Source organism: Eurosta solidaginis, chromosome 1 (assembly GCF_040869045.1).
Source record: "Eurosta solidaginis isolate ZX-2024a chromosome 1, ASM4086904v1, whole genome shotgun sequence".
Lineage (NCBI taxonomy): Eukaryota > Metazoa > Arthropoda > Insecta > Diptera > Tephritidae > Eurosta > Eurosta solidaginis.
The window spans coordinates 357,269,702-357,296,236 of record NC_090319.1 but is presented as its reverse complement, the minus strand read 5'-3'; the positions used below and the strand labels follow the sequence as shown (position 1 = coordinate 357,296,236).

The following is a 26,535-nucleotide window of genomic DNA, read 5'->3' as shown; positions in this document are numbered from 1 at the left end:
CAAGAAGTGCTGGGACGAGTATTGAAGACCTATAAATGCGAAATGAGATCGGTCAAAGAGAGTTTCATGGAAAACTTCGTAGGATGCTCCAGCGATGCGGCAGGACTAAAGAAATCCCTCCCTAGGGGAGATAGAATTCAGGGATTAGTAAAGGATGACGGCGAGTGGTCACGTTGTAGTGAGGGGTCCCATGATTCTCACTTAACACATAGATAACATCGGAAGATAATGCGGAGGACTTGTGTACAACTTCCACACGCCAAGTACGAAGCGAAGAGTCCCGGGATTGGAGATAAATAACAAAATTTAATGGGTTATAAAAACGTTTGCCAAGTTTTAATGACAAGGTTTGGAAGGGATATGTCCATGTAGATGGCAGACGGCTTTTGGAACGGTTATAGAATGGCTAAGAATAATCTTTGACGGCTGCATAAAGAGAACGGTTCTAGTAATCTTCATACCGAATGTAAGAAGACTAAGTCATCTGTATTCTTAAGACTACAAGCCTATTATAACTTAACCAGTTGGATTGGTAGCAGAAATATTACATTCCAATGAGGTTAATGTGAGACCACAAAATCCGTAAACAGAAGAGCATCATAGGGCAAGGACGCTGGTCATCAACCAGGTTGTATTACAGTGCGAACTGGAAAAGATGATTTTTTGTCACTTGGGACACTTGCATTGCCCACAGTTAAGCAGCTGTAATTGATGTCTCCTAGCGATGTTGCGGACTTATTCTGTTATGGAGCTAATTTGGGATTTACTTCGTCCTTTCTTTTCCTTCCATTCACAATCTGTATCATGATAAAAGTCAATCCACCCATCTCTTTGAAGCAGAAGAACAAAGAGGTTTTGGCCAATTCACAAAACTGCTACAGAAAAAAGTTCAAAGATTGATTGATAGTCACCGCAACTTTCCTTAAAAAAAATTACCAAAATACGTAGTGCAGACATGTATAACGTGATATCTCTGTAACTTATGAAGGTACAGAGCTAAAATGTTAATTTTCTGTTTATGGCTTGTAATACATATAAAAGACTTAAGATATCTAAACCTCAAGCGATAAACATTTTACCGAATAAAATAAGCCTTATATACGATTTTTGGTGGGTATTATTCCAACTTAAAATTCAGTCTTAATTTCATTAAGCTTGACTAAGTGATTTTTATATTCGACGAAACATATAAAATGTACTCTTACCCATTCAATGCCCAGTGGCGCAGAGAGGGGGCCACAGAAAGCGCAAATATTCCGAACTATAAAAAAATTACTGGATAATTTCAATTTTTATTTTAATTGATTTCTACAAATTAAGTACCAAATGGTAAATGCTAATTCGTTGATAAAAAGGAACGTTAATATACGAAGTCAAACTACTTTAATGTATTCCAAATATAAATGGCAAGTCTTTTCTGGCAGGTCTGACTTGAGACGTGACCTTAATTTCAAATTTTCGGATACTTACTACTAGACGGTGAAAATGTCTTAAGCAAGGATAAATCGGCAGTGGTTTGGCAAACACCCCGAGGGTATATCTGCCATGAAAAGCTTCTCATTGAAAAATCATCTACCATTCAGCTGACATTCCAATGTTGCATAAAACCTGTGGGACCTACAGGGCCCGCCAATTTGAAGGGAAAACTAAACGAAGCTCGGCAAAAATCTCCTCTGCGGTAAATGACACCAAGTGTTTCTTTTTTTTTATTATGACTACAAAATTTTACTCCGCAGTATAAAAAAAGTAAGCACAAAAGTCCATTGGACTTCTTTACTTTCATAACCCCGTATGGAAAAGATGTTTTTCCAAACTTGGGAGTGACACTTCAAATTTTCCTGAGCGAAAGCCAAAAATGTAGTGTACCCTGAAAGCGAGTTAAGCTCGCTACGCCTCTGTTCATACCATTTGAGTAAGTCAACTGTCAACAGTGTGAGAAGTCAGCAATCAGAAGTCACTAGCAGCAACAGCAGTTGGTCCCATTAGAGAGCTAAATAGAAGAGCATTGCTCTACGGAACTACATACATACATATATCTACATGCATACGATTTTAGTTTTAAGACAAATGACCACAAAAAACACATTCAACTGTACAAATTCGCCAGTAAAATGTCAACAAACGATTTGTCATTTTCATAGTTTTGTTTACTAGCGCATTTTGTAGTATCAGCAGAAAACTCTTAAGCCACAATTTAAAATGTGGGTATTAAATGCATAACGTTGGAAAAATGTTTGTTTGAAAATATGTCTGCGCACAGTTGGGGGGGCGGGCAAGCGCCTCACCACAAAACCAGCAAGAAATACAAAAAATGCTAGCATTCCTCATAATGCACTACACGGAGTTGTCGTATGGTTAGGTTAGGTTGAACTGAGCCGTCGGTCAGAACCTCGCAAGGAAATCAGTGGAAACACTGGAAGAAAATAATTTTAACTACAAACGCGTAATTTTTATATTAGCAACCAAGCAGCAGTTAAGGCAATAATCTTCCTTAGCACAACACCAAAAAGTGTTTAAGAGTGTAAGGAAAACCTGCAAAGAACCGGGAGAGAAGCATACATCTACATTGGGTCCCAGGGCATATGGGAAGAGATGGTAATGAAAAAGCGCCTGAACTATCTAAATAAAAAGCGCGCATCCCTCGAAGCTTGCTCTAGATGTCCCAATTAGATTGGGCGAGATTAAGAGCAGACGAGATATGCACATGATCGACCAAGCGGGGAAGACATGAACCCAAACACGGGGCTGCAAAGAGTCGAAAATAATACGTAGGTCTTTTAACCTTACAAAGATACTCCATTTTTGTGGATATCCCTGAGGACGTTTTTGTTTTGTTTTTTTTTTTTTCTTCATACGGCCGAGTTCTTAATTCCCTGGGAGGCGGGCCTCTTAAATCAGATTCCTGTTGGGATGCGTAGCGTGCAAGCCGCCGACCAATTTCTTTGTAAGTGGTAATATGCGTCTCTTTATCGTTACCCCAAGTGCTGACGGCAAGCGATTTTACGATTTTATTACAACTCTGGATTTTAGTTACTATGCGGATCCTTTTGTAGATACTGATCCAACATGACACCCAGTTTATTTGGATGCAAGATGATCGACTTTTGGTTTCTGTATGTTGTAAATAAGATCGCTGATGATTTGGTCGGTGACAATGTCAGCTTTCGCCAGGCGAAGAACCTGGAGAGGCTAGGGAGATATTTATTTATTTTATTACATAGGTCATCAATGGGTGGGCCGGGACCTGTAGCCGTTATGGTGTAGTAATCGGCGTAGGATACACTAGTTGCTCCCTCTGGTGGCAAGGGAAGCTTAGATATATAGAAATTCAACAAAAGCGGGTATGGGACACCGCCCTGCGGCACTTCTTGTATAGATGTTACGTTCCTGAACTGCGCCGATGCCTGACAACCAGGCGGATAATTTGCAGTCCAATCTTTGAGACTAAGAGGATGGGGAAGCCTTCCAAATCTTGCAGTAACGTTCCGTGGCTTACTGTATCAAAAGTTGGAGAGCTTCCTCAAACTGTTAAAGGTGTATGATTCTCAGCGTGTATGTCAGCACCCTCTATTGAGGCATAAGTTGCATTGTAGCTTAATTTAAACCTAGCCAAATGGTCATTGATGGGTTTGTGAGGGGGGATTAATTGTATGCATTAATGCAAAAGTTAATTTTAACTTGAATGCGAACATATGTACATAATATGCGATTTTATGTAAATATATTGTAACGAATTTGCTGGCAAATCCTCTTATTTGCCCCTTTTGCTAGGTTCGTATCGCTAAACTGTTGAATAAATAACTCCAATATTGAATAATGGAAAAATGGCCTTTATTAAAATGCTTCACAATAACACTCAAACTGTGCAACGAATAGCTTAATAACCAAACTGATAGCTCAAATGAAACTCCACTAATCAAAATAATACTGGTTGCTCGCTAGATATCTTCTTAGTCGTAACTGCTGATCAACTCAAATCAAACTGAATTACTTCTTACTCGCTGGCGCCGCTTTTATAGTTTACGCTGCATACTTCTAGGCTCTTCGATTTCCAGAACTTACTAGTTGTTTCGGCTACAAAATCGCCAGCCACAACTACGTGCACAAATTATTGCTCACTCTTGTGACAACTCAGATAAGGTATATGCATGTGTTTGTAGTTTACAGTTTCCCGCACACACATAAGCGTATAAGTAAATTCATCGGTGTGTGACATCTCATCTCTTGCTGCCTTGTATGTAAATGTTGCTCGTCGGAATGTGTACATATGTGTAGACGCAATTATTTATTCGTTTAAGTAGATACATAAAGATTGAATTATTGATGTGAATGTTTGTAGTTTGCGCACATAGGCATATAAGTAAATGCATCTGTGTGTGACATCTCTCTGGGCTGCCTTATATATGTGTATACTTGATTTAATTATTAACGTAAATACTGCTTGGCATGGCCTTAGCATCGCCTTAGTGATGGGATAATTTAGTGATGCTAATATCCGTGACACTGCCCTCCACCTAAGTCTGATCGTCCCGATCAGACAAATCTCTCGATCTAAACGTTGCTAGCCTTTCCAAATGGACCACCTTCATTTTGGTTCGTGGTTTACCGATGGTTTGTATGCGGTACACTACATCGTTGATCCGTTTTACAACTTTGTATGGGCCTTCCCAATTACACTGCAATTTCGGGGACAAACCTTTTTTACGTTGTGGGTTGTATAACAGCACCAAATCTCCTTCCTGAAAACCTTCTGAATTAATTGCTTTATCATATCTGGCTTTCATCTTGTCACTCATAATCTTTGTTCGTTGCCTTATCAGATCATGTATTTCTCTTAGCTCTTCTTCCAAATCACTAGTGGATTTCCTGACATTTCTCTCCGCATTGGCATCTATCCCAAACTTCAAATCAGCTGGCAGTCTAAGGTCATTGCCAAAAATTACTTTTGCAGGGGTTTGGCCCGTTGTCTCATGCACTGCTGATCGGTAAGCCATCAAGAATAATGGTATGCGGGTATCCCATCCTTTATGGTACTTGTCCACTACTTTCCTTAAGTGCTCCTCCAATGTTCTATTGAATCGTTCTACCATACCATCGGATTGAGGATGCAATGCAGTTGTCCGTGTTTTTCGAATGCCCAATGACTTACACATTTCCTGGAACACAGCTGATTCGAAATTCCTGCCTTGGTCAGAATGTAACTCCATTGGTACACCATACCTTGCAACCCAATTGTTTATAAAAACTTCTGCCTGAAATTGAGCGATTTTTGCATCCTGCGCTTCCATCTTTGATGTTACCCTTGCTTCCTGTGCTTCTAACTGTGAAGACATTTGTGCCACCTGCAATGATAAGCGCTCCTCTTGTTCTTCCATCTTTGATGTTATGCGTGTCTCCTGCGATACCAGTTGGGATGCCATATATGTCTTCTGTTCTTCCAATTGTGTCTCCATCTTTGATGTAATCTGTGTCGACATTTCTGCCATACGCGTTTCTTGTGCTTCAATTTTCGATGTTATTCGTGTCTCTTGGGATTCCATCTGTGATGACATTGTCGATGTTTGAGCAGATATTGCAGCCAAAATCATGTTCAAGTCTGTGCTCGTAACTGTCTGCGATGTTTCGTTTTTCTCTTCAATTTTTGTTACTTCCTCGCCATCAAGATGAAAGTCGTACTCTTCCACATCAATTCCTTCCGCTTCCATTGCCTCTCGTAGCCGTGCCTGAAGTTCAAGTTTAACGCCGCTTGTATTCAATCCACGGCTATCCAACTCCTTCTTTAGTTGCTGGATCTTCAATTCACTGAACTTTGCCATGTCGTTGTTGTCCTCTGGAATTTATTCAACAATTCCTCTTCTGACACCAATTGTAACGAATTTGCTGGCAAATCCTCTTATTTGCCCCTTTTGCTAGGTTCGTATCGCTAAACTGTTGAATAAATAACTCCAATATTGAATAATGGAAAAATGGCCTTTATTAAAATGCTTCACAATAACACTCAAACTGTGCAACGAATAGCTTAATAACCAAACTGATAGCTCAAATGAAACTCCACTAATCAAAATAATACTGGTTGCTCGCTAGATATCTTCTTAGTCGTAACTGCTGATCAACTCAAATCAAACTGAATTACTTCTTACTCGCTGGCGCCGCTTTTATAGTTTACGCTGCATACTTCTAGGCTCTTCGATTTCCAGAACTTACTAGTTGTTTCGGCTACAAAATCGCCAGCCACAACTACGTGCACAAATTATTGCTCACTCTTGTGACAACTCAGATAAGGTATATGCATGTGTTTGTAGTTTACAGTTTCCCGCACACACATAAGCGTATAAGTAAATTCATCGGTGTGTGACATCTCATCTCTTGCTGCCTTGTATGTAAATGTTGCTCGTCGGAATGTGTACATATGTGTAGACGCAATTATTTATTCGTTTAAGTAGATACATAAAGATTGAATTATTGATGTGAATGTTTGTAGTTTGCGCACATAGGCATATAAGTAAATGCATCTGTGTGTGACATCTCTCTGGGCTGCCTTATATATGTGTATACTTGATTTAATTATTAACGTAAATACTGCTTGGCATGGCCTTAGCATCGCCTTAGTGATGGGATAATTTAGTGATGCTAATATCCGTGACAATATGTATAATAAATTGTATATGTATGCCTAAATATTAATCCAAAAGTCCATTCTATGAGATTTTAGCAATATAAACAAATGCGTATTCCCATGTGAATTGCCCCAAACTCCACTTAGACAATACAAAATATGTGCAAATATCTCTTTGCCTTCACTTAAACTGGTATGTGTATATTTGTTGTTATTATTTGATTTTATTTCTTTATTTTCTAGATAAAAATTTAAGGGTTCAAAGCAGTCATATAAAATTACTTTTTCATTCTCTTACTTATAAGTACTTTTATTCGCTTTGAAATATTAAACCGCATTGTCCGTTGTGTTATTAAATTTATAACAAGTTTTTTTTTTTTTTGAAGTGACCAAACATCAACGCTTTAAGTTATTAATTCCAGTAAACAATATTTTATTTCATATTGAGGGGCATCTAAATAAAAATAAAAAATAAATGTAAGGCGCGATAACCTCCGAAGAGATCTAAGGCCGAGCTTCTCTTCCAATTTGCGTCGTGCTCTTGATTTTTCCCTACAAATTGGCCGGACGGGACCTACATGTTTTATGCCGACTCCGAACGGCATCTGCAAGGCAGATGAGTTTTCACTGAGAGCTTTTCATGGCAGAAATACAATCGGAGCGCTTGCCAGACACTGCCGAGGGGCGACCCCGCTTAGAAAAATTTTCTTCTAATTGAAAAATCTTATTTCTAAAATTTTGATTTTGCTTTGCCCGGGAGTTGAACCCAGGGCATACGGTGTGATAGGCGGAGCACGCTACCATCACACCACGGTGGCCGGTGAGGGGCATCTATATATATAAAAAGAAGTTTACATTTTGATTGTCACTCCATAACTCGAGAACGGATAGAAAGATTTCCATGCAATTTTTAGGAAAGATACAGGAAGGAGAGATGATGGTTAGTTGATTTTGAAATCCCAAATCGGTTTAGCTATTCTTGAGTTATAATTTTTTTTTAGAAAAAATTCAAAATTTGTATATTAGATTATTATCTTTATATATAAAAATCACGTTTCACTATATTTGTCCGTGATGGACTCCTAAACTACTGAAGCGATTTTGAATTTGTTTTGCACCCCGTATGTAGTTTGATCTAACTTGAAATATAGGATATGTTATATCTCAGTTTATATTCGAAATATTATTTTATTGCAATTTTTTTTAAATGTTTAGACGTAATAATAAAATGTTACGTATACGTAGCGACACTCATATTTTCAGGTAGTGCGGATATACTTCCGTGTAGCTGTTTGGTGTTTAATTAAACAACTTGCTTATCAATAAAAAATATTATAGCGAATGATATCAAGTATAGCACATCATCAGGCCCGTCGAGAGAGGGAGAGGGATTACCCCCGGGGGCCGCGATTTAGAAGTACTAAGACATTTTTTTTTTAATTCAGGAGAGTCTTTAGTTGTAGAATGTTTTTATAGAATATGGATAACAAATGAAAGCTGTTAATGAGTGCTTTAGTAGAGGGTAATTTTCATACCCCTGGGTGACTAGGGTCTCGAGATATAGGCCAAAACGTGGGCCCGTGGATGCCTAGAGAGTGTTTATACAATGTGGATATCAAATGAAAGCTGTTGATGAGTGCTTTAGTACAGAGTAATATATTATACCGCTGGGTGACTAGGGTCTCGAGAGACGGACTGGGAATGGGATTAGGACTAGGACTGGGACTGAGACTCGGAGTGGGACTGAGACTCGGAGTGGGACTGGGACTGGGACTGGAACAAAAGAGATAGAATGAGACGAAGATGGAGATAGATGAAGCGAAAAAGACGGAGGGAGGAGTGAATAAGAGGATTAGGAAAAAGTGAAGGGGGGATGGCATAGTTAGATGGAAAAAGCTTTTTAAAATGTATGCAGGTAGGCCAAATTTAGGGCAGAACAACGTCTGCCGGGTCTGCTAGTTTGTAATGAAATCATATTTTCAAAAATCAAAGCTTGTAGAGCTAGAGCCCGTGACAACCAGACCTTCATCAGCACATATCCACCTAAAGTAGAAATAAAGGCATCGAATCCCGACGATCTTTTGCAATCCTGGGATCCGGAACATTTCGGGATCATCCAGAACCTGTTATCTTTCAATTTTGGTTCAAAAATAATTATGTAGCTTATACAAATATGATTAGTGTAATTACTTACAACAGATGTCGATTGCTAACACGCGTCAAAAAATATAGGAAAAGCTGTCAAACGGCACGTCCTGACCTCGGCGAAAATAATAATAAGGCGAAACAAAAATTGAAGTTGGCAATTTTGAAGTGGTTGTTGTAATTTTTTTGTACACAGGGAAAAAATTGAGCAAAGAAAATTTGCACAAATTTAATTTTTATCCCTGGCGGGTCCCCAGGGTAACTTTTCATAAGCGCGGCCGAAGGCATTCAATGCAGGAAGGTGTTCTGCGTAAAAATACTGTGGATCCCATCCCCGATATCGGAATGGTCCCGGGTCACCTCTCCTGATAATTTTGGACGGGTATCCTGTTGTAAATTATTATCATGATTAGTTTAACAAAAACATTATTTAGAAAAATGTTTGTTTCCATTGAAATCGGATCGTTGAAATTTAAAACGTTTAAAGAAGGAAAAAAGGATATGCTGTGGTTTAAATTTGAAAAAAAAATATACATATCAATTAAAGATATTTAAATTAGCAATTTGTGATCCCGAAGAAATTCCTTTTTCTGGAAGTTTTTAAAATGTAATCCCACGCTTTCGGAGTGGATTCGGAGTCGGGATTCCCGGGACTTGATGCCTTAGTAGGCATGGTGATATACTATTTAGCTTGAGTCATAGTGGCTTTAGCACATATCGTGCAAAAAATTTGCAAAAAAAAGTATACCTTATTTGCGCCATGTTATAAGGAGTGATTTTCATAAATCGTTGTAACGATATTAGAAGTCTCTACACAGAATGGGCTGCCAACTGCAACGTTTGCATCAGCCCAAAAGGACCCAAAATTCAAAGCCATTATCAGATGAAGCAATATATAAAACTCAGGTGACCATTTGAAATAATCGCCATGAATGTCGTAGATCTATTACCTTCTGGTAACAGAAGGAACAAATACGTTGTGATGGCTATGGATTACTTCAGCAAATGGCCAGAGGTATACCCAATTAAAAAAAAATAAAACCAGTTAGCGGAAACCGTAGCAGAAGTGTTTATAAACAATTGGGCTGCAAGGTATGTTATACCAATAGAGTTACATTCTGGCCTAGGCTGGATTTTTGAATCAGCTTTTTTCCAAGAAATGTGTAAGACATTGGACATTCAAAAAACACGAACAACTGCATTGCATCCTCTGTCCGATTGTATGATGGAACGATTCAATAGAATCTAGGAAGAGCACTTAAGAAAAGTAGGGGAAAAATTCCGTAGAGAGTGGGACACACACATATCCTAGTAGGGGACAAATTCCATAAAGAGTGGAACACACATATATCCTTATTCTCAGTGTAAATGGGGAACTGCGTACAAAGTATGAAATACAGAAATAAGAAATATATAAGCAACTATTCGAGACAGTTGTTCGCGAATAGTCTAGACCCTAGGAGAAAAAGGTAAACGAGGCAAACCGAGAGTATAAATGCAGCGCAGTCCAAGTGATGATAAATCAGTTTAATTTTAACATGCTCTCAGTGAAGTACGCGAGTAATTTAATTGTAAATTACTACTACCATAGTAGTGCCGTAAATAAAGAACCTTTTGCTATACTGAATATTTGAGTTATTTATTTTACAGTCCCCAAAGATATTCAGGGCCCATATCATGTTATACGATCCGTGATCAAATTAAATTTTTTAAATCGCAATAGCCGTGCAGTTGTGATTGGGATTAGGTAATATGTGAAAAAGTGGCTACAATTGCTTATTAGGTTCAAATAGCTTAAAAAAAGGTTCATATTTGTCAATTTTGTGAAATTGTTTTTCAATACGTGATCGTATAACACCATACAGATAAAGAAGTTTTAATTTTAGTACTACTTGACTCTCCATTCGGTATCTCCGAACCATTTGAGGTAACGGAATGAAAGCCTTAAAACATTACTTATAGTACATACCTTTAATTTAAATGACAGATCCCGAAAGGTTCTAATTACCTTCATTGCATTTAAATTCACAGCCATCGTTAAACTGTTGAACGGTATTTCTTGGTATTATATGGATGTGACAAACCTCAACATTCCAGCAGTTAACCGCTTGAATATCACATAACTCACTCCACATGAGACATCATCTTCGTGAGAGTTTTGACGAGATCCTACTATATGTGACCAGGTCTATGAAAAGGTGGCTTATGACTCAAAAAAGGAACTGCGAGAAACAGCTCTTAAAGATAAACAATGCATTTCTTCAGGACGTTTGTGCTCTTCTTTTTTTTTAGTCAAGCGCCACCTTTTCATAAACCGCGCAACATATATATATTACCGTGGTATTAGGTCAATAACACGCGCACTAGCTCTGAACGATATTCATACAAAATTGATAAGTTCTCTGTGTAATCTAGTAAGGCATTATCTACAGCCGAAGAAGAACACAGCCTAGCAAAGGAAACGCAAGTTAATCTTGCGCTACGTTAATCTATCTTAATTCTCTATATGGGTTGCTTCTCCTCTATTGAGTTATTCAACGAGAAAAACTTGTAATCTAACAGAATTCTTACTTTCATGTGACCTTCAGGTCCATACGACTTGCGATAAATCGGTTCTAGGAACTATTACTACAAGAACAACATACCACAAGTCATATTCGATCTCCAGCCCTCCTTCGTAAAATCATAATTTACATAATTTTACACAAAAACACATATACTACTTTTAATTATTTTAAAATACTTTTATTTGTGACATGAATCGACAACAAAATTCCAAGATTTACAGGCATGTGCTGCAATTCAAGTGAAACTGCCTATTGTATGCGGAAAATTTAAATAGAGTTCAACCCGTAGTTTCACTCGATAGCGAATGGCAGCACATCCCTGTTAAAAAACAAAATTTATTTTTCATAATTATTATGGTAACACTTTTGTGATAAAAGTTCCAAATAAACATTTTTTAAGATTGGAATTCAGAATTTTGTGCATTTGATGTTGGAAACATTGCTATAGCGACTAAAAGCTAGGGATCGTGAAAAACTGTTTTCATTTTAAAATTTTTCTTTGCATATTTTGTTTTGTTTTGATAGTTGTTGAAAAAATAAACTACGGGTTTTGATGTTGGGTATTTGCCATGATGTAACAAATGCATAGCCGTGTATTGTGTTAGTGTAAAAAATATGCTACATAAGTTTGCAATGCAATGATGCTAGACCATTTGCACAAAATTCTGCACTCACTTAATAAAAAACATCTGATAATTAAAATTTTCAATTTATAAGAATTATAATAGTGACTCGAACAAAATATATGACGCATAATTCTTCCAAAAAATTTGTTATACTTATTGAAATTTCTGTGATTTTTCTGAAACTTAAGAAACAAATATTATTTTGGATAGCTGCTTAATTCAATTAAATAAATTCAGTTATTTTTAAGATACGCGTATATTTGAATAAAAAAGACTAACTTTGAAATTTCATTTGGGCAACTGAAAGGGTAATCAATTTACTTTTTGACACTTTTCAGCAGGAACATAGCGCCCCACATTTTTCGTGTGCAAAAGAACTTTAAGAAAGTCCACCTCAAAATAAACATGAATATTTTCAGTAAATACATTAAATAAGTATATGCGCACCAAGTAATATAAATTGCGCAAAATTAACTAATCAAGAGTGCTCCAAGAATATATAATAAGAAAGTAAAGCAATTTCACATCAACAATGTAGTATAAAGTTCGGTAACTTAATTGATTTAAGCTTCTATTGAGAAATATGTATATATGATTGGCCCACTTCTCTTGTACATAAATGTAAACATCTTTACATTTGGTGAAAACATTATAATCGAATTTTATTTCGAAGAACGTTTTCTTAAAAAAAAAAAATTGTACTCAGCGTCATTTATATGGAATCCAGCTCCATAACAATGAAACATACACTAAGCGATGTTAGTTAGTACTTCGAAAGAAAATCAATTTCTTAAAACACCTGCGAACTCGCAATCCGGAACAGCCGACGTCTACTCGTCTTTTCACCGCCACCAGAACTACAAGGCGTTCCTTCAGCGAACTCCAATTGACTGAGATCGGCTACAGAGCTGCGATGTGGTGCTAGAGGCATCATTCTTGGTTGATGCTGATCATTAGTGGGCGTACTTGGTGTTGCGGTAAATATCATATCGCTTTTAGCTGTTGCTTTATTTGCTGACTTCTTGCGTTTGCGCACCTTTTCTTCATTTACGATATTCATTGTGTGATAAACTTTCGTCAAGCTAGCTTTTTTGAGTTTAGCTTTTGATTGTAATTTTAAGCAACCCGATAATCCTCGGCCAGTCACATTTATAAGTATCCCATCGGTGATCTGCAAACGCAATTGCTCCTTGATCAATGCGTAACGTCTTGACGTTATCTCGATATGATATTTCTCGTTGATATATTTCTTTAGTTTTTGCAGCGAGAATCCCCGTGAGCTATTGAGTTCGTGAATTGCTTCATCTACCATTACTTGGGTTGTGGGCAATTTTTGTGTATTTGAATGTGCTCCATGCTTCAAAAACTCCATTAACGTGGAGTGTGCATTGGGTATAATTGATTCCCAGTACATTTTAAGGATAACAATGATTTAACAAAAAATTTTAACCAAGTAGATGAACAAAATAAAACACCAGATTAGCAAAATAATGTCAAAAGTAAAAGCAAAAGATAAAAGCAGTGTAAGGAGAAGAGTAAGTAAGTAAGATGCACAGGTTCAAAGAAGCGAAAAAACATTACTAAAATATAGGGTTTTGTTCAGGGAACGTAACAGTTATAAGTTTTAATTTTATTTCGGAAAATTATTGCACAGTACAACAAAACTTTAAGTTTTTCTTGCACAGAATAACAGTGGTATTTTTCAGAAAACTGGGTGGAGTGGAGTGTGCATTGGGTATAATTGATTCGCAGTACGTTTTAAGGATATCAATTGATTTAGAATGAACATAATAAAACAACAGATTTGCAAAATATATTCAAAAGTAAAAGCAAACAAGTAAGGAAGGCTAAGTTCGGGTGTAACCGAACAATACATACTCAGCTGAGAGTTTTGGAGACAAAATAAGGGAAAATCACCATATAGGAAAATGAACCTAGGGTAACCCTGGAATGTGTTTGTATGACATGGGTATCAAATGGAAGGTATTAAAGAGTATTTTAAAATGGAGTGGGCTTTAGTTCTGTACATGGACGCCTTTTCGATATATCGCCATAAAGGTAGACCGGGGTGACTCCAGAATATGTTTGTACGATATGGGTATCAGATGAAAGGTGGTAATGAGTATTTTAAAAGGGAGTGGGCATTAGCTCTAAAAGTGGACGCCTCTTCGAGATATTGCCATAAAAGTGGACCAGGGGTGACTGTAGAATGTGTTTTTGACGATATGAGTGTCAAGTGAAAGGTGTTAATGAGGGTTTTAAAATGGAGTGGCCCTTAGTTGTATATGTGAAGACGTTTTCGAGATATCGACCAAAATGTGGATCAGGGTGACCAAGAATATCATTTTTCTGGTACGGCTAAGCTATTTATATATGTAATACCACGAACAGTATTCCTGCCATGATTCCAAGGGCTTTTGATTTCGCCCATTTTACAAAGTTTTTTCTAAAGTTATATTTTGCGTCAAAAAACCAATCCAATTACCATGTTTTTTTCATTTTTCGATATAGAAAAAGTGGGTGGTCATAGTCAGATTTCGCCCATTATTAATACCAAGATAAAGTGAGTTCGGATAAATACGTGAACTAATTTTTCTAATTTTTATTTAGCACACATATAGTAAATAATAGGAGTAACGTTCCTGCCAAATTTCATCATGATACCCTCAACGACTGCCAAATTACAGCTTGCCAAGCTTTTAAATTACCTTCTTTCAAAAGTGGGCGGTGCCACGCCCATTGTCCGAATTTTTACTAATTTTCTATTTTACGTAATAAGGTCAACCCACCTACCAAGTTTCATCGCTTTATCCGTCTTTGTTAATGAATTATCGCACTTTTTCGGTTTTTCGAAATTTTCGATATCGAAAAAGTGGGCGTGGTTATAGTCCGATTTCTTTCATTTTAAATAACGGTCTGAGATGAATGCCCAAGAACTTTCGTACCAAATTTCATTAATATACCTCAAAATTTACTCAAGTTATCGTGTTTAAGGTCAGACGGGCGGACGGACGGATGGACGGACATGGCTAAATGAATTTCTCTTTTCGCCCAGATCATTTTGATATATAGAAGTCTATATCTATCTCAATTAGTTCACGCCGTTACGGGGTACCGTTATACGAACGAAATTAATATACTCTGTGAGCTCTTCTCAGCTGAGTATAAAAATAAAAGCAGTGTAAGGAGAAGTGTAAGTAAGTAAGATGTACAGGTTTAAAGGGGCGAAAAACTTACTAAAATGTAGGGTTTACTTCAGCTAAGGTAACAGTTATAAGTTTTATTTTTATTTCGGAAAATTATTGTAAAGTACAACAAAATTTTAAGTTTTTCTTGCACATAGTAACAATGCTATTTTTCAGAAAACTGGGTGCGAACGGTTCATTAACGCTGGACACGGAAGATCCTGTGGGTTCACGCCCCGGGAAAAGCAATATCAAAATTTTAGAAAAAAAATTTTTTTATTAGAAGAAGGATTTTTTAAGCACAGTCGGCCCTCGGCAGTGATTAAGCAAACTCCCCGATTGTACTGCTGTCATGGAAATCGTCTCAATGAAAATTCAGCTACTGTTGGGATTCGGAAAAAAAATGTAGGTCCCGTCCCGCAAATTTGTACCGAAAATTAAGAGGAGCAAGACGAAAATAGCAGTCAAGTTCAGCCACAATCACCTCGGAGGTAAATAGCGCCAGGTTAGGTAAGGTTGAACTGGCCGGTCCATGAGGACCTCGCATAGACTGAATGAGTCCGTAGTATTACAAGAAGTTTGTTTTAACGACCAAGACCAAACTGAAAACTCCTATCAAAATCCAGGACCAATGTTATAAAATAACTCTGTCCTCCTGGCAAATACTATAAGCTTTCTAGGACTTAAGCTACTTGCTGCTTTTAGATCTGACATCTGTATCACTCCCAATAGCTAGAGTTTTAGCCTGGCAAGCGCAGAGTACGAACAAAAAACGTGCCCGATCGTTTCCTCCTCCAACCAGCACTTCCTATATCTGCTATCACTGACCAAGCCTAATTTAAAGGCATGTGACGCCACAAGACAGTGTCCAGTCCGAATACCCGTCATGAGTCTACAGAGTCTACAAATAGCGGCGAGTATTCATTAATTTGTTTAATATCACCTTAGGTACCAAAGCTTAAACTCTTCAAGCTTTTATACATATAGGCGATGGAGATTTTGTTGCCAGTTCAACCTTTAAGTGCAAATTAAGAATAAACTCTATGACTATATGTACTATAAGTTTGTTCAAAGACTTCTTATCTGTGCGTTGCCACTTTCATAAAAACACAACGGCTAATTGGTTGCCGGATTTTGATATAATGTTACCATTACAAATTTTGTTTTGTAATAAAATATTTAATGAATATTTGTGTTTATAATAATAACTTTTTGCTTTTGCTTTTTATCATTATTCCCCAAAATGAGTTAAATTTCGTTCCCCTTTTTAAATTTGTCCCAACCAAAGTTCTTTCTTTCGTTATGCATCTGTAAATCTTACTTCTTCTTCTTTATAATATGCTGTTATTTTTTGTTTTTACTTTTTTAGTTATTTTACTTTTTTAGTGTTTTATTTTGCTCCTCTACTTCGTTAACTTGTTTTGTTTAACAATGCAATTGGACTCAACTCTACCCAATGCACATTCCACGCTAGTGGATCCTCCCACGTTTACAATATACGCTTAAATACACGTAAATTGCCCACAACTCAAGTGATGGTAGATGAAGCAGTTCACGAACTCAATAGCTCACGGGGATTCTCATTGCAAAAACTAAAGAAATATATCAACGAGAAATATCATATCGAGATAACGTCAAGATGCTACGCATTGATCAAGCAACTGCGTGCGCATATCACTAACGGGCTGCTTATAAATGTGACTGGTAGAGGATTATCGGGTTGCTTAAAATTACAACGTAATGCTAGACGTGCTAGCTTAACAAAGGGCCACCACACAAAGAATATCATAAATGGCGGTAAGGTACGTAAACGTAAAAAGACAATAGCAAGTGAAAGGAACGACTCAATAGCTACCAATGATACGCTCATAACACTTGTAAGACCAAGTACTTCCACTATTGATCAACACCAACCAAGGATGGTGCCTCAAGCGCCCCACCGAGCTCAAGACAAAATGTGTACAGAAGAAGTTGCTGCGTTAGTTGTTGACAATGGTTCCGGTATGTGCAAAGCTGGTTTTGCCGGTGATGTAGCCCCCCGCGCTGTATTCCCTTCAATTGTGGGACGCCCACGTCATCAGGGTGTTATGGTTGGTATGGGCAAAAAAGATTCATCTGTCGGTGACAAAGCAAACGTTGTATCCTAACACTAAAATACCCTATTGAACACGGTATTGTACTGAAGCACCCTTAAATCCAAAGTCCAACCGTGAGAAGATGACACAAATCATGTTCGAAACATTCAACACACCTGCCATGTATGTTGCCATACAGGCAGTGCTATCGCTATATGCCTCCGGTCGTACCACTGGTATTGTGCCGGATTGTGGTGATGGTGTACCGCAAACTGTTCCCATCTATAAAGGTTATGCGCAGTCACGCGCCATTCTACGCTTAAATTTGACTGGTCGTGATGTTGTAACCGACTACTTGATGAAGATTTTGGCTGAACGTGGTTATTCATTTACTACAACTGCCGAACGTGAAATTGTACGTGATATTAAGGAAAAATTGTGCTATGTTGCACTTGACTTTGAACAAGAAATGGCTACAGCTGCATCAAGTTCATCATTGGAGAAATCTTATGAATTACCTGATGGTCAAGTGATCACAATTGGTAATGAACGTTTCCGTTGCCCCGAAGCTCTATTCCAACCATCATTCTTAGGTGTGGAAGCATCTGGTATTCATGAAACTACATATAATTCGATTATGAAGTGCTATGTTGATACCCGTAAGGATTTGTATGCCAACACTGTATTGTCGGGTGGTACCACAATGTATCCAGGTTTTGCTGATCGTATACAAAAGGAAATCACCGCTTTAGCAACATCAACAATGAAAATCAAAGTCATCGCGCGACCAGAACGTAAATACTCTGTATGGATCGGTGGTTCCATTCTAGCTTCCCTGTCAACTTTCCAACAGCTGTGGATCTCGAAGCAGGAATACGACGAGTCTGGCCCATCAATTGTGCACAGGAAATGCTTCTAAACCAGTTACATGGTATTCCATATTATTATAATAATAGATCTTCTAGAGATTTAAAGGATTTTTCTTTTTTAAGTTCTCACACAAATGTATTATTTTCTCATTATTTAAAATGTTACAATAAATTGAAAAGAATAAATAAGAATAAGGATAAGTCAAGTGGAGCGTACAGATATAACGCCTTCTAGTTTTGGTGCTGGGCAAAGGGCACGTGGGTAGGGCCGTAGAGAGAAAATCCGAGCACGGGACTAAACAATTTACGGGCACCCTATAAAAAATCCACTAAAATATTTGATTAATTTGAATTAATGACGTCTCAGTCATTAATCATTATTGATGGATTACGTAAAAAGAAAAATGTTGCAACATCAACTAAATGATTTTTGAACAATAATAAGCTATAACTTAGCAAAAAATAGTTTTGAATCAATGATATTTCACTTAGCAAGTTTTATTGTAAGAGGAAATGGGGAGAAATTTTTTTAACGGGCGGTGCCACGTGTTATGTAGAAAAGTAATTTATTTGAAATTAAATGTACAATTGAAGCTCACGCTGGGTATATAATGTTCGGTTACACCCGAACTTATACACTTTTACTTGTTTATAATAATATCAAAATTTAACTGTCTTGCCTAAACGGATTGAACACGAAGTGTGACAAGTCCTGAAACTCGCTATGAAACTTTTTGATTCTTGCAAGGACGCTCAAAGAACGTTCGGCAATAGCTACAACAGTGACAGGTATAGAGCAAAAGATACGTAAAATAACACGAATGTTGGCGAAAATTCTATACAGATTTTGAACATAGATGGCATTTAGCAATTCCAATGGTGACATGCCTTTATCAAAATTTGCTTCGTAAATGTGTTTCGAGTGAATTATTTCGCATTCTAAGTTTTGAGAAACGTCCGACTTGTATTTTTGGACCAATTTTGCTGCGCTCACCCGAACCGTAGTTTCATCCATGTCATCAAATTGCCACAAAAAGGAAAACGTCTTGTTCAAATTTATCATAGCTGCAAATCGTTCAGTAATGCCAGTGATTACCGAATCAACGATCACCAAAAATGTATTGTTTTTAAAATCAGACTCTGTATCATCCGTAATCATCTCATTTCCATTATCTTCAAAACGTCTTTTGGGTTTTCTCTTTCGAATGTCCGGAAACTTTGGCGAGATGTTCAATTGAATAGCAACTGTTTTGTTTCGTTTAAAATTGTTTCCCATTGGTTCCCGATCAACTTCAAGTCAGCTAATAAGCCATCTAGATGTCGGACCTCAACATCTATGGCGGCGTCTCTAGCTTGGAGTATGACGTTTCTTTCATTAATGGTTGTCAGTATTTTGAACCAAATTGAGGACAGCAAGATACATTTGAACTTGTTGATGTATTTGAGAATGCCGGTAATATCTCCGTATGCTTGTGCAGTCAAATTTAGCTTAAGTAATGCGTTTAGTGCTTGTGTTAATCCTGGAACATGATTTGCGAATGGTCTGATTGCCTCAATTCTAGCCGACCACCTAGTGTCTGAAAGACTGTGAAAAGAGCTTGGTACATTTTTTTGAGCATGTCCCATCGTTGTGGCCTGCTGCTGAAAATAGTAAAACATTTTTGTACAATTCCGAAGAAAGTAATTGCAGCCGTACCACATAAATTGAGACTATGGGTTGCACAAGCATTCAAATTTTTGTCGAGAATGTGACGTAGTGCTCCGTTGTAAGCTCCTTTCATATTGGCGCCGTTATCGTACCCTTGTTCACGACAATCTTTTAATGGGATTTCATATTTACCTAGAGTATGGCAAATTAAATCCGCGATTTCCTTACCAGTTTTTTTGGTTACAATCCACGAAAGCCAAAACCCGTTTTTGAATTGTAAAATTTGTGTTTACGAATTGGAATGTAGGTAGCGCAAAATGAACGTAGTCTGTAACGTGATTAGCATCAACGATAATAGCAAAATACTTGGCTTTTTTGCCTTGATCTAATATAGTTTCCCTCACGTGTTTTGCGCAAATTTCTATAAACTCGTTCTGAATGTCTGGGGAAAGATAGTGAACACGTAAACGTTTATACTGCTGTTGTGTGTTATCGTATAGCTTCTTCCATGCCTGGGATTTCGAATATCCGCACAACAAATTTTAGGTCGATTTAAAGTATTGTTGCTTAACAGATGACATGGTAGGCAATAAAAAGCATTGCTACTGGCACTCCACACCAACCAGTCGCGCTCCACTTTCTCTCCATTTGGCAAGATTCTGTTTAACAACGAGTTAGGAAATGCGTCGTCATGATGATCACGTGGAAAAATAACAGAACACTTTTGATGGCCTATACGATTTATTTCGTTGACTTCTTCAGATCGCAAAAACTCATTATTCACGATACCGATATCGAAGTCGTTTAAATAATCTCGATTTTATACAGAGTTGGTGGTATTGTTGGAAGACTTTTTGAAGATGAACCTTCATCAGTGTCACCACGAAAACTTTACGATTTCGGATTCATGTAAACATACATTTTTGTTTGATGTTTTTATTGTCTTCTCACTGTTCGACGGCCCAGCCAAAAAATGATCATCAATTTTCGTTGCTTTTGAAATTCGGATTAAAATTTGAACATGGAACTTCTAAAGACTATCCTGAATTAAAAAAAAATTAATTGTCTTAGTTCATCTAAATCGAGGGCTCCCCCAGAAACACCGGGCCCGGGGGAAACATATGAAAATATACTGGTCCCAAGTAGGGATGTTTAATTGCTTTTTTAAACCCATATTTATGTCTCGCCTTTTGTTGTAGGCTATATTTTCAGATGAGAAAAAATTGAACTTAGATGGCCCGGACGGTAATAGAGGCAATTGGAGAGATTTGGAGAAGGAGCCCTGAATTTTTTCAAAGATACATTTTTTAGGTGGGTCGTTGATGGTTTGGGGACAATTTGCAAGCGACGCCGTACTAGAGCTGCAGTTTGTGAGCTCAATGATGAAATGAAAAGTTCACATCCCTTTTTACGAGCAAATAGTTAAAAACGATGGACTTTTCAGAAGAACAATGCACCCCTACATGTTAGTCGCGAGACAAAAAAATTTTTTTTCTGACAATAGCGTTAATGTTTTGGATGTTCGCCCGACCTTAATCCCATGGAGAATATATGGGAATTATTTACCCGTAGAGTCTATCCCGAAAACCACCAATATAGCTCCACAAACGGACTGAAGTGTGCCATTTTGATAAATGGGAGCAATTGGAGAATAATTAACTTTTAAATTTAGTAAATTGTATGAATAATAAAATTTTTAAATGTATTCAACAAAATGCAGATCTAATAAATTAAATTCATGTAACAGTAAAAAAACTCGAATCTTAGACAAATCTTTAAACGTGCTATTGTTCTGAAACTATTTCACATACCCAGTAAGAGCACTTTTTTGCTTTTGTTTGACGTTAACATTAACGGAAGAGAGTAATTCGAAAAATCAGTTGCTGAAATGAAAGAGGATAACAGCTGTACTTTTCCACATTATTATTTAGTTTATATTGCGTATACTAAAAATTTCCTACGCAGTTAGCTCTCTTAGGAAAAATGTGTGCACTTTATTTTGTATATGCACGGCGTACCTATACGTAATTTTTATACTCAGCTGAGCATATCTCACAGAGTATATTAATTTTGCTCGCATAACGGTACCCTGTAACGACATAAACTAATCGAGATAGATATAGACTTCTATATATCAAAATGATCTGGGCGAAAAAGAAATTAATTTAGCCGTGTCCGTCCATCCGTCCGCCCGTGAACACGATAACTTGAGTAAATTTTGAGGTATCTTGATGCAATTTGGTATGTAGGTTTCTGGGCACTCACCTCAGATTGCTATTTAAAATGAACGAAATCGGAATATAACCACGCCCACTTTTTCGATATCGAAAATTTCGAACAATCGAAAAAGTGCGATAATTAATTACCAAAGACGGATAAAGCGATGAAACTTGGTAGGTGGGTTGGCCTTTTATTAAGTAGAAGAAAATGAAAAAGCTCTGCAGGGCGAAATCAAAAGCCCTTGGAAACATGGCAGAAATATATAAATAAATTAGCGGTACCCGACAGATGATGTTCCAGGTCACCCTGGTCCGCATTTTGGTCGATATCTCGAAAACGTCTTTACATGTACAACTGAGGGCCACTCCCTTCTAAAATCCCCCTTAATACCTTTAATTTGATACCCATATCGTACAAACACATTATAGAGTCACCCCTTATCCACCTTTATGGGAATATCTCTAAAAGGCGTCCACCTATAGAACTAAGGCCCACTCTCTTTTAAAATACTACCACCTTTCATTTGATACCCAAATCGTACAAACACATTTCAGAGTCACCCCTGGCCCACCTTTATGGAGATATCTCGAAAAGGCGTCCACCTGTAGAACTAAGGCCCACTCCCTTTTAAAATACTCATTACCACCTTTCATTTGGTAGCCATATCGTACAAACACATTCTAGAATCACCCTAGGTTCATTTTCCTACATGGCGATTTTCCCTTATTTTGTCTCCAAAGCTCTCAGCTGAGTATGTAATGTTCGGTTACACCCGAACTTAGCCTTCCTTACTTGTTTGAGTTGCAATTATTCGAATAAACGGAATAATTGAACTGCCCGCACAGTGAAATTCGATTAATAAACCTACAAAAATCTAAGATCGAATAATCGATTATTTTATTATTGGAATATTTTTAATAGCCCTAGGCCTAGTCCTATATTTTCGTCCCATTCTAGTTAAAAATCGCTTGGGCCAAACAGAGATTTCCTGAATGGCCATAATGACAGATTAAGAAAGGTCATAAAGGTAGAAAATTACCATTTAAATATTAGCAATGTGCACGTAGCGGCTTTACGCTACCGACCATACTACATTTTGGCGAGCATGCAGTCGTTGTACCTTAAGTACACATCATATCCGCAGTGAGGCGGGAATACTCCCCATACATGAGAGAAATAAAATTCTGAACAAAAAGTTTCTGTTAAATATTCCGCAAGCACTACGAAAATATCTGCCATTCGCACACACGCACTCCCGCAATAGGGATGCACAACTCCTAGGCCCCCAGCTAGGAACATATATGATTGCGACATCAGTCCAATGCAATTCATGCCTTGGTCGCTGCCACCTTTATAGATGTTCCAGGCTTAGGAATGGCAACCGTCCGACCGCCGCATTCGTTGCACCGTGCTGCAAAACACAAGTACCTTCAAGGCGTGTCCACCCACTTCTAACCCACAGCATCTCAACCTGAGAACCTAGCCAGAGTCTATGTATACTATGAATGTCAACCTGTATATTAAGCGTATAATAAATGAACACAAACGTGTCAAATGGGAAGACCATCTAAAGAACTGCAGCCCTACTGAAGGTGTCGGTACACTGTGCTCAACGGTCAAATCCTTGTCTAACCCGACAAAAAACAACGATGAAACATCCATTGCCCTTGGCGATAAAACTCTGTCAGACTCGAAGAAATGAGCCAGCGCTTTTGTAATGCATCCGGCTGTAGACAAGGCCAGACTTCGTGCAAACAGACGGGCACATAAACACAAACATGACGTGCCACCACAGCACCCCTACAGAGGTTGAAGAAGCCATTAAAAAGGTCAAGCCCTCTAAATCAATAGGCGCAGACGGAATAGCCATGTCAATGATAAAACATCTTGGGGCCCAGAGTGAAAGTTACCTGTTGTTTGGGTTATTCCGGTCAATTTTAATAAATTTTACTATTTTGTTTTTAGGCTATTTGACCTATTGTGGGTTCGAGTAGGAAATATTGTAGCGATAAAGTTGCTCCCCGAAGGCTTTGGGGAGTATTATCGATGTGATGGTCCTTTGCCGGATACAGATCCGGTACGCTCCGGTAACACAGCACCATTAAGGTGCTAGCCCGACCATCTCGGGAACGATAGGTGAGGTTGACAATTGGGCTTGGAGAAGCTGTATATTGCGCTGGCAACCTGAAGGGTTGCGCTACATAGCCCCTCGAATCTGGTATTTTAGTCGCCTCTTACGACATGCATATCTACCGCGGGTATATTCTAACCCCCTAATCCGCTGTGAAGCACGTTTTCAACCTTTCTTTGAAGTCCTTATTCATCCACGAAAAGCCTGGAAATCCAGTTAGCGAAGGGGACTCATATCGACATCACTCCTTTCGACAGATGCGAAGGCATTGGAACGCGACCTGCTCCCTCATTTCACTGCGAATCTTCGGCTAGCAACCCATCAACGTGGCTTTCGCAAGATACATAGCATAAAATACGGATTAAACAAGGAAAACACCCATTATAGGACGATGCTCGTGGCATTTTGACCTGTTAAACGCTTTTGACACAGTCAACCACAGCACGCTACTCCAAGACAAAGAAGGTACACCCCTTTTTCCTTGTCTAAACAGATGGGCCGAAAATTATCTGATTGGTCGGCAACCGTCGGTTAGATTAAGGAATGAAACCTCAAAGCCTAGGAAAACTAAACAGAGGGTACCACTGAGTGGTGTCCTATCCCCGTTTCAGTTTAATTTCTACATATCAAAGCTCCCTTCCCCACCAGAAGGAGTTACTTTACTTCCTTTACTATCCTTTCCTACGCCAACGACTGCACGTTAAGGGTAAATTAGTTTCTACAATAAAAACTCTCCACCTCGCGTGACCCGGTACTATCACCGGGGGTAACGTTCGATAACACTTTCACCTTCAATGTGCATGCCACTGAAATTGTGTCTAAAGTACAAAGCCGCAACAAAATCCTCAAGTCGTTTAGTGAGGCAGAAGAGCCCAACGTTAAAGAGCCTAACGAAATACTGAAAAGTTTTTGCTTAATTGTCACAAACCTGGACACCCTAGCAAACAACTGCTTGATCCAGCCTCGCTTTAAGGAAAGATAAGGGTAAGCACTATGATGGGATCCGGCACCTGCCTACATATCCGTTTGATTAAGGCGACCGTAAGGAAACCCCAGGCAAAACCCACACAGTATCCTTAATCGCCTTTGCCAAGACGTGCTCGATGAACTCCGTTATCAATATACATTATTTTATCCTTGCTAATCTGTCCCAACTTCGTTCTGGATACTGTAACAGGTTAAACTCTTATACATATGTCCAGAATCAACCCCGACATACATAATGTATGTATACCCTACATGCTATGTGCCCACACATGACTCCGACCAGCTTTTCAATTGTAATGTGGAACCTACGCCTATAACACCAACTTCTCTATGGGCCTCCCCTGTTGAAACTGATAGTTTTTTTTACTCCTGTTAGGCTATTTGACGTTTTGTGAGTGATCGCACCAATTGAATGGACACAAAACTACAACACCAACAACAACAGATCCGGCACACTCGAGATTAGACGTTTGAACCATATAAGCAGTAACAGGACTTCAGCCTAATCCACAAAAGTCGGCAATGTCTTTTGCCTATAAATGCCCGGCGAACCCCGTTCTCAGAGAAATTCGCAGTAAGGTTAGGTTAGGTTGCGAGGGCTGAGCTGGCCACTATGGTAACATCTCACTATATAGGCCACCAGTGGGCCCATTGTAATACCCTATACGGTCTCAAGAGGACCCCTAACCTGCCTAAAGCGGGTCAAACCACTTCGTGGAACTTATATATTTTGCTTGAGCCTTGACTTCATAGCTAGAGACCTCAGCAAGGTCATGTAGAAAAGGTTTACCAAGGATGGCCAACCTACGCCTACTAAGCGCTGGACAGTGACAGAGAAGGTGCTGGATACTCTCCTCCTCTTCTGTACATCTCCTCCTCTTCTGTACATCTGCAGCTGCGACAATAGTCGAAGGTCGTTGCCCCCATTCCAGCACCATGCGTGCCTATTAAACAATGCCCTGTTATAACCCTTATCAGGGACGATAGAACTGATTTGTTTAAAATCAGAAGCACTCCTGTGCGCCCCTTGTCATATGAGGGCCAGGTTAGGCTGGATATCTCACACGATGATATGGCTGACCATAGTCCATTTGCAATTCTTATATTGCTTGTGTTCACACGAAGCCTGAAAGTGGCCATGGGTATACCTACCGAATCATTTCCCGGAAGGATATGGTCGGTGGTGCTTCTTCTGGCCAACTCGTCTGCTCTGCAGTTGCCTTCAATATCCCTGTGCCCAGGTACCCCTATGAGGCTGATACTGAAGTGCTGAGCCATCTCGTTAAGAGATCTGCGGCATTCAGTGACCGACTTTGCGTTGTCGACGAATGAGTTCAGGGCCTTTAATGCGGCCTGGTTGTCTGAGAAAATAAACACCTGTTTACCATCCTTAGGCATAGACCCGAGATGATTCACAACCCTGTGTATTGCCAGCATTTCCGCTTGGTAAACACTACAGTTTTCTG

The 26,535-nt window shown here is 38.5% G+C and overlaps 1 protein-coding gene and 1 pseudogene across 1 annotated transcript; one reads left to right on the top strand and one right to left on the bottom strand.

Moving 5' to 3' along the window:
* Positions 1–11,481: 11,481 nt before the first annotated feature.
* LOC137244801 (histone H1.1, embryonic-like) lies at positions 11,482–13,472 on the bottom strand. The gene has a single exon (XM_067774334.1). It carries the CDS (start codon positions 13,366–13,368, stop codon positions 12,745–12,747), a length of 624 nt encoding a protein of 207 aa, XP_067630435.1. The 5' UTR covers positions 13,369–13,472; the 3' UTR covers positions 11,482–12,744.
* Positions 13,473–15,231: 1,759 nt separating this feature from the next.
* LOC137238120 (actin, cytoplasmic A3a-like) lies at positions 15,232–18,279 on the top strand (annotated as a pseudogene).
* The last annotated feature ends 8,256 nt before the right edge of the window (positions 18,280–26,535 follow it).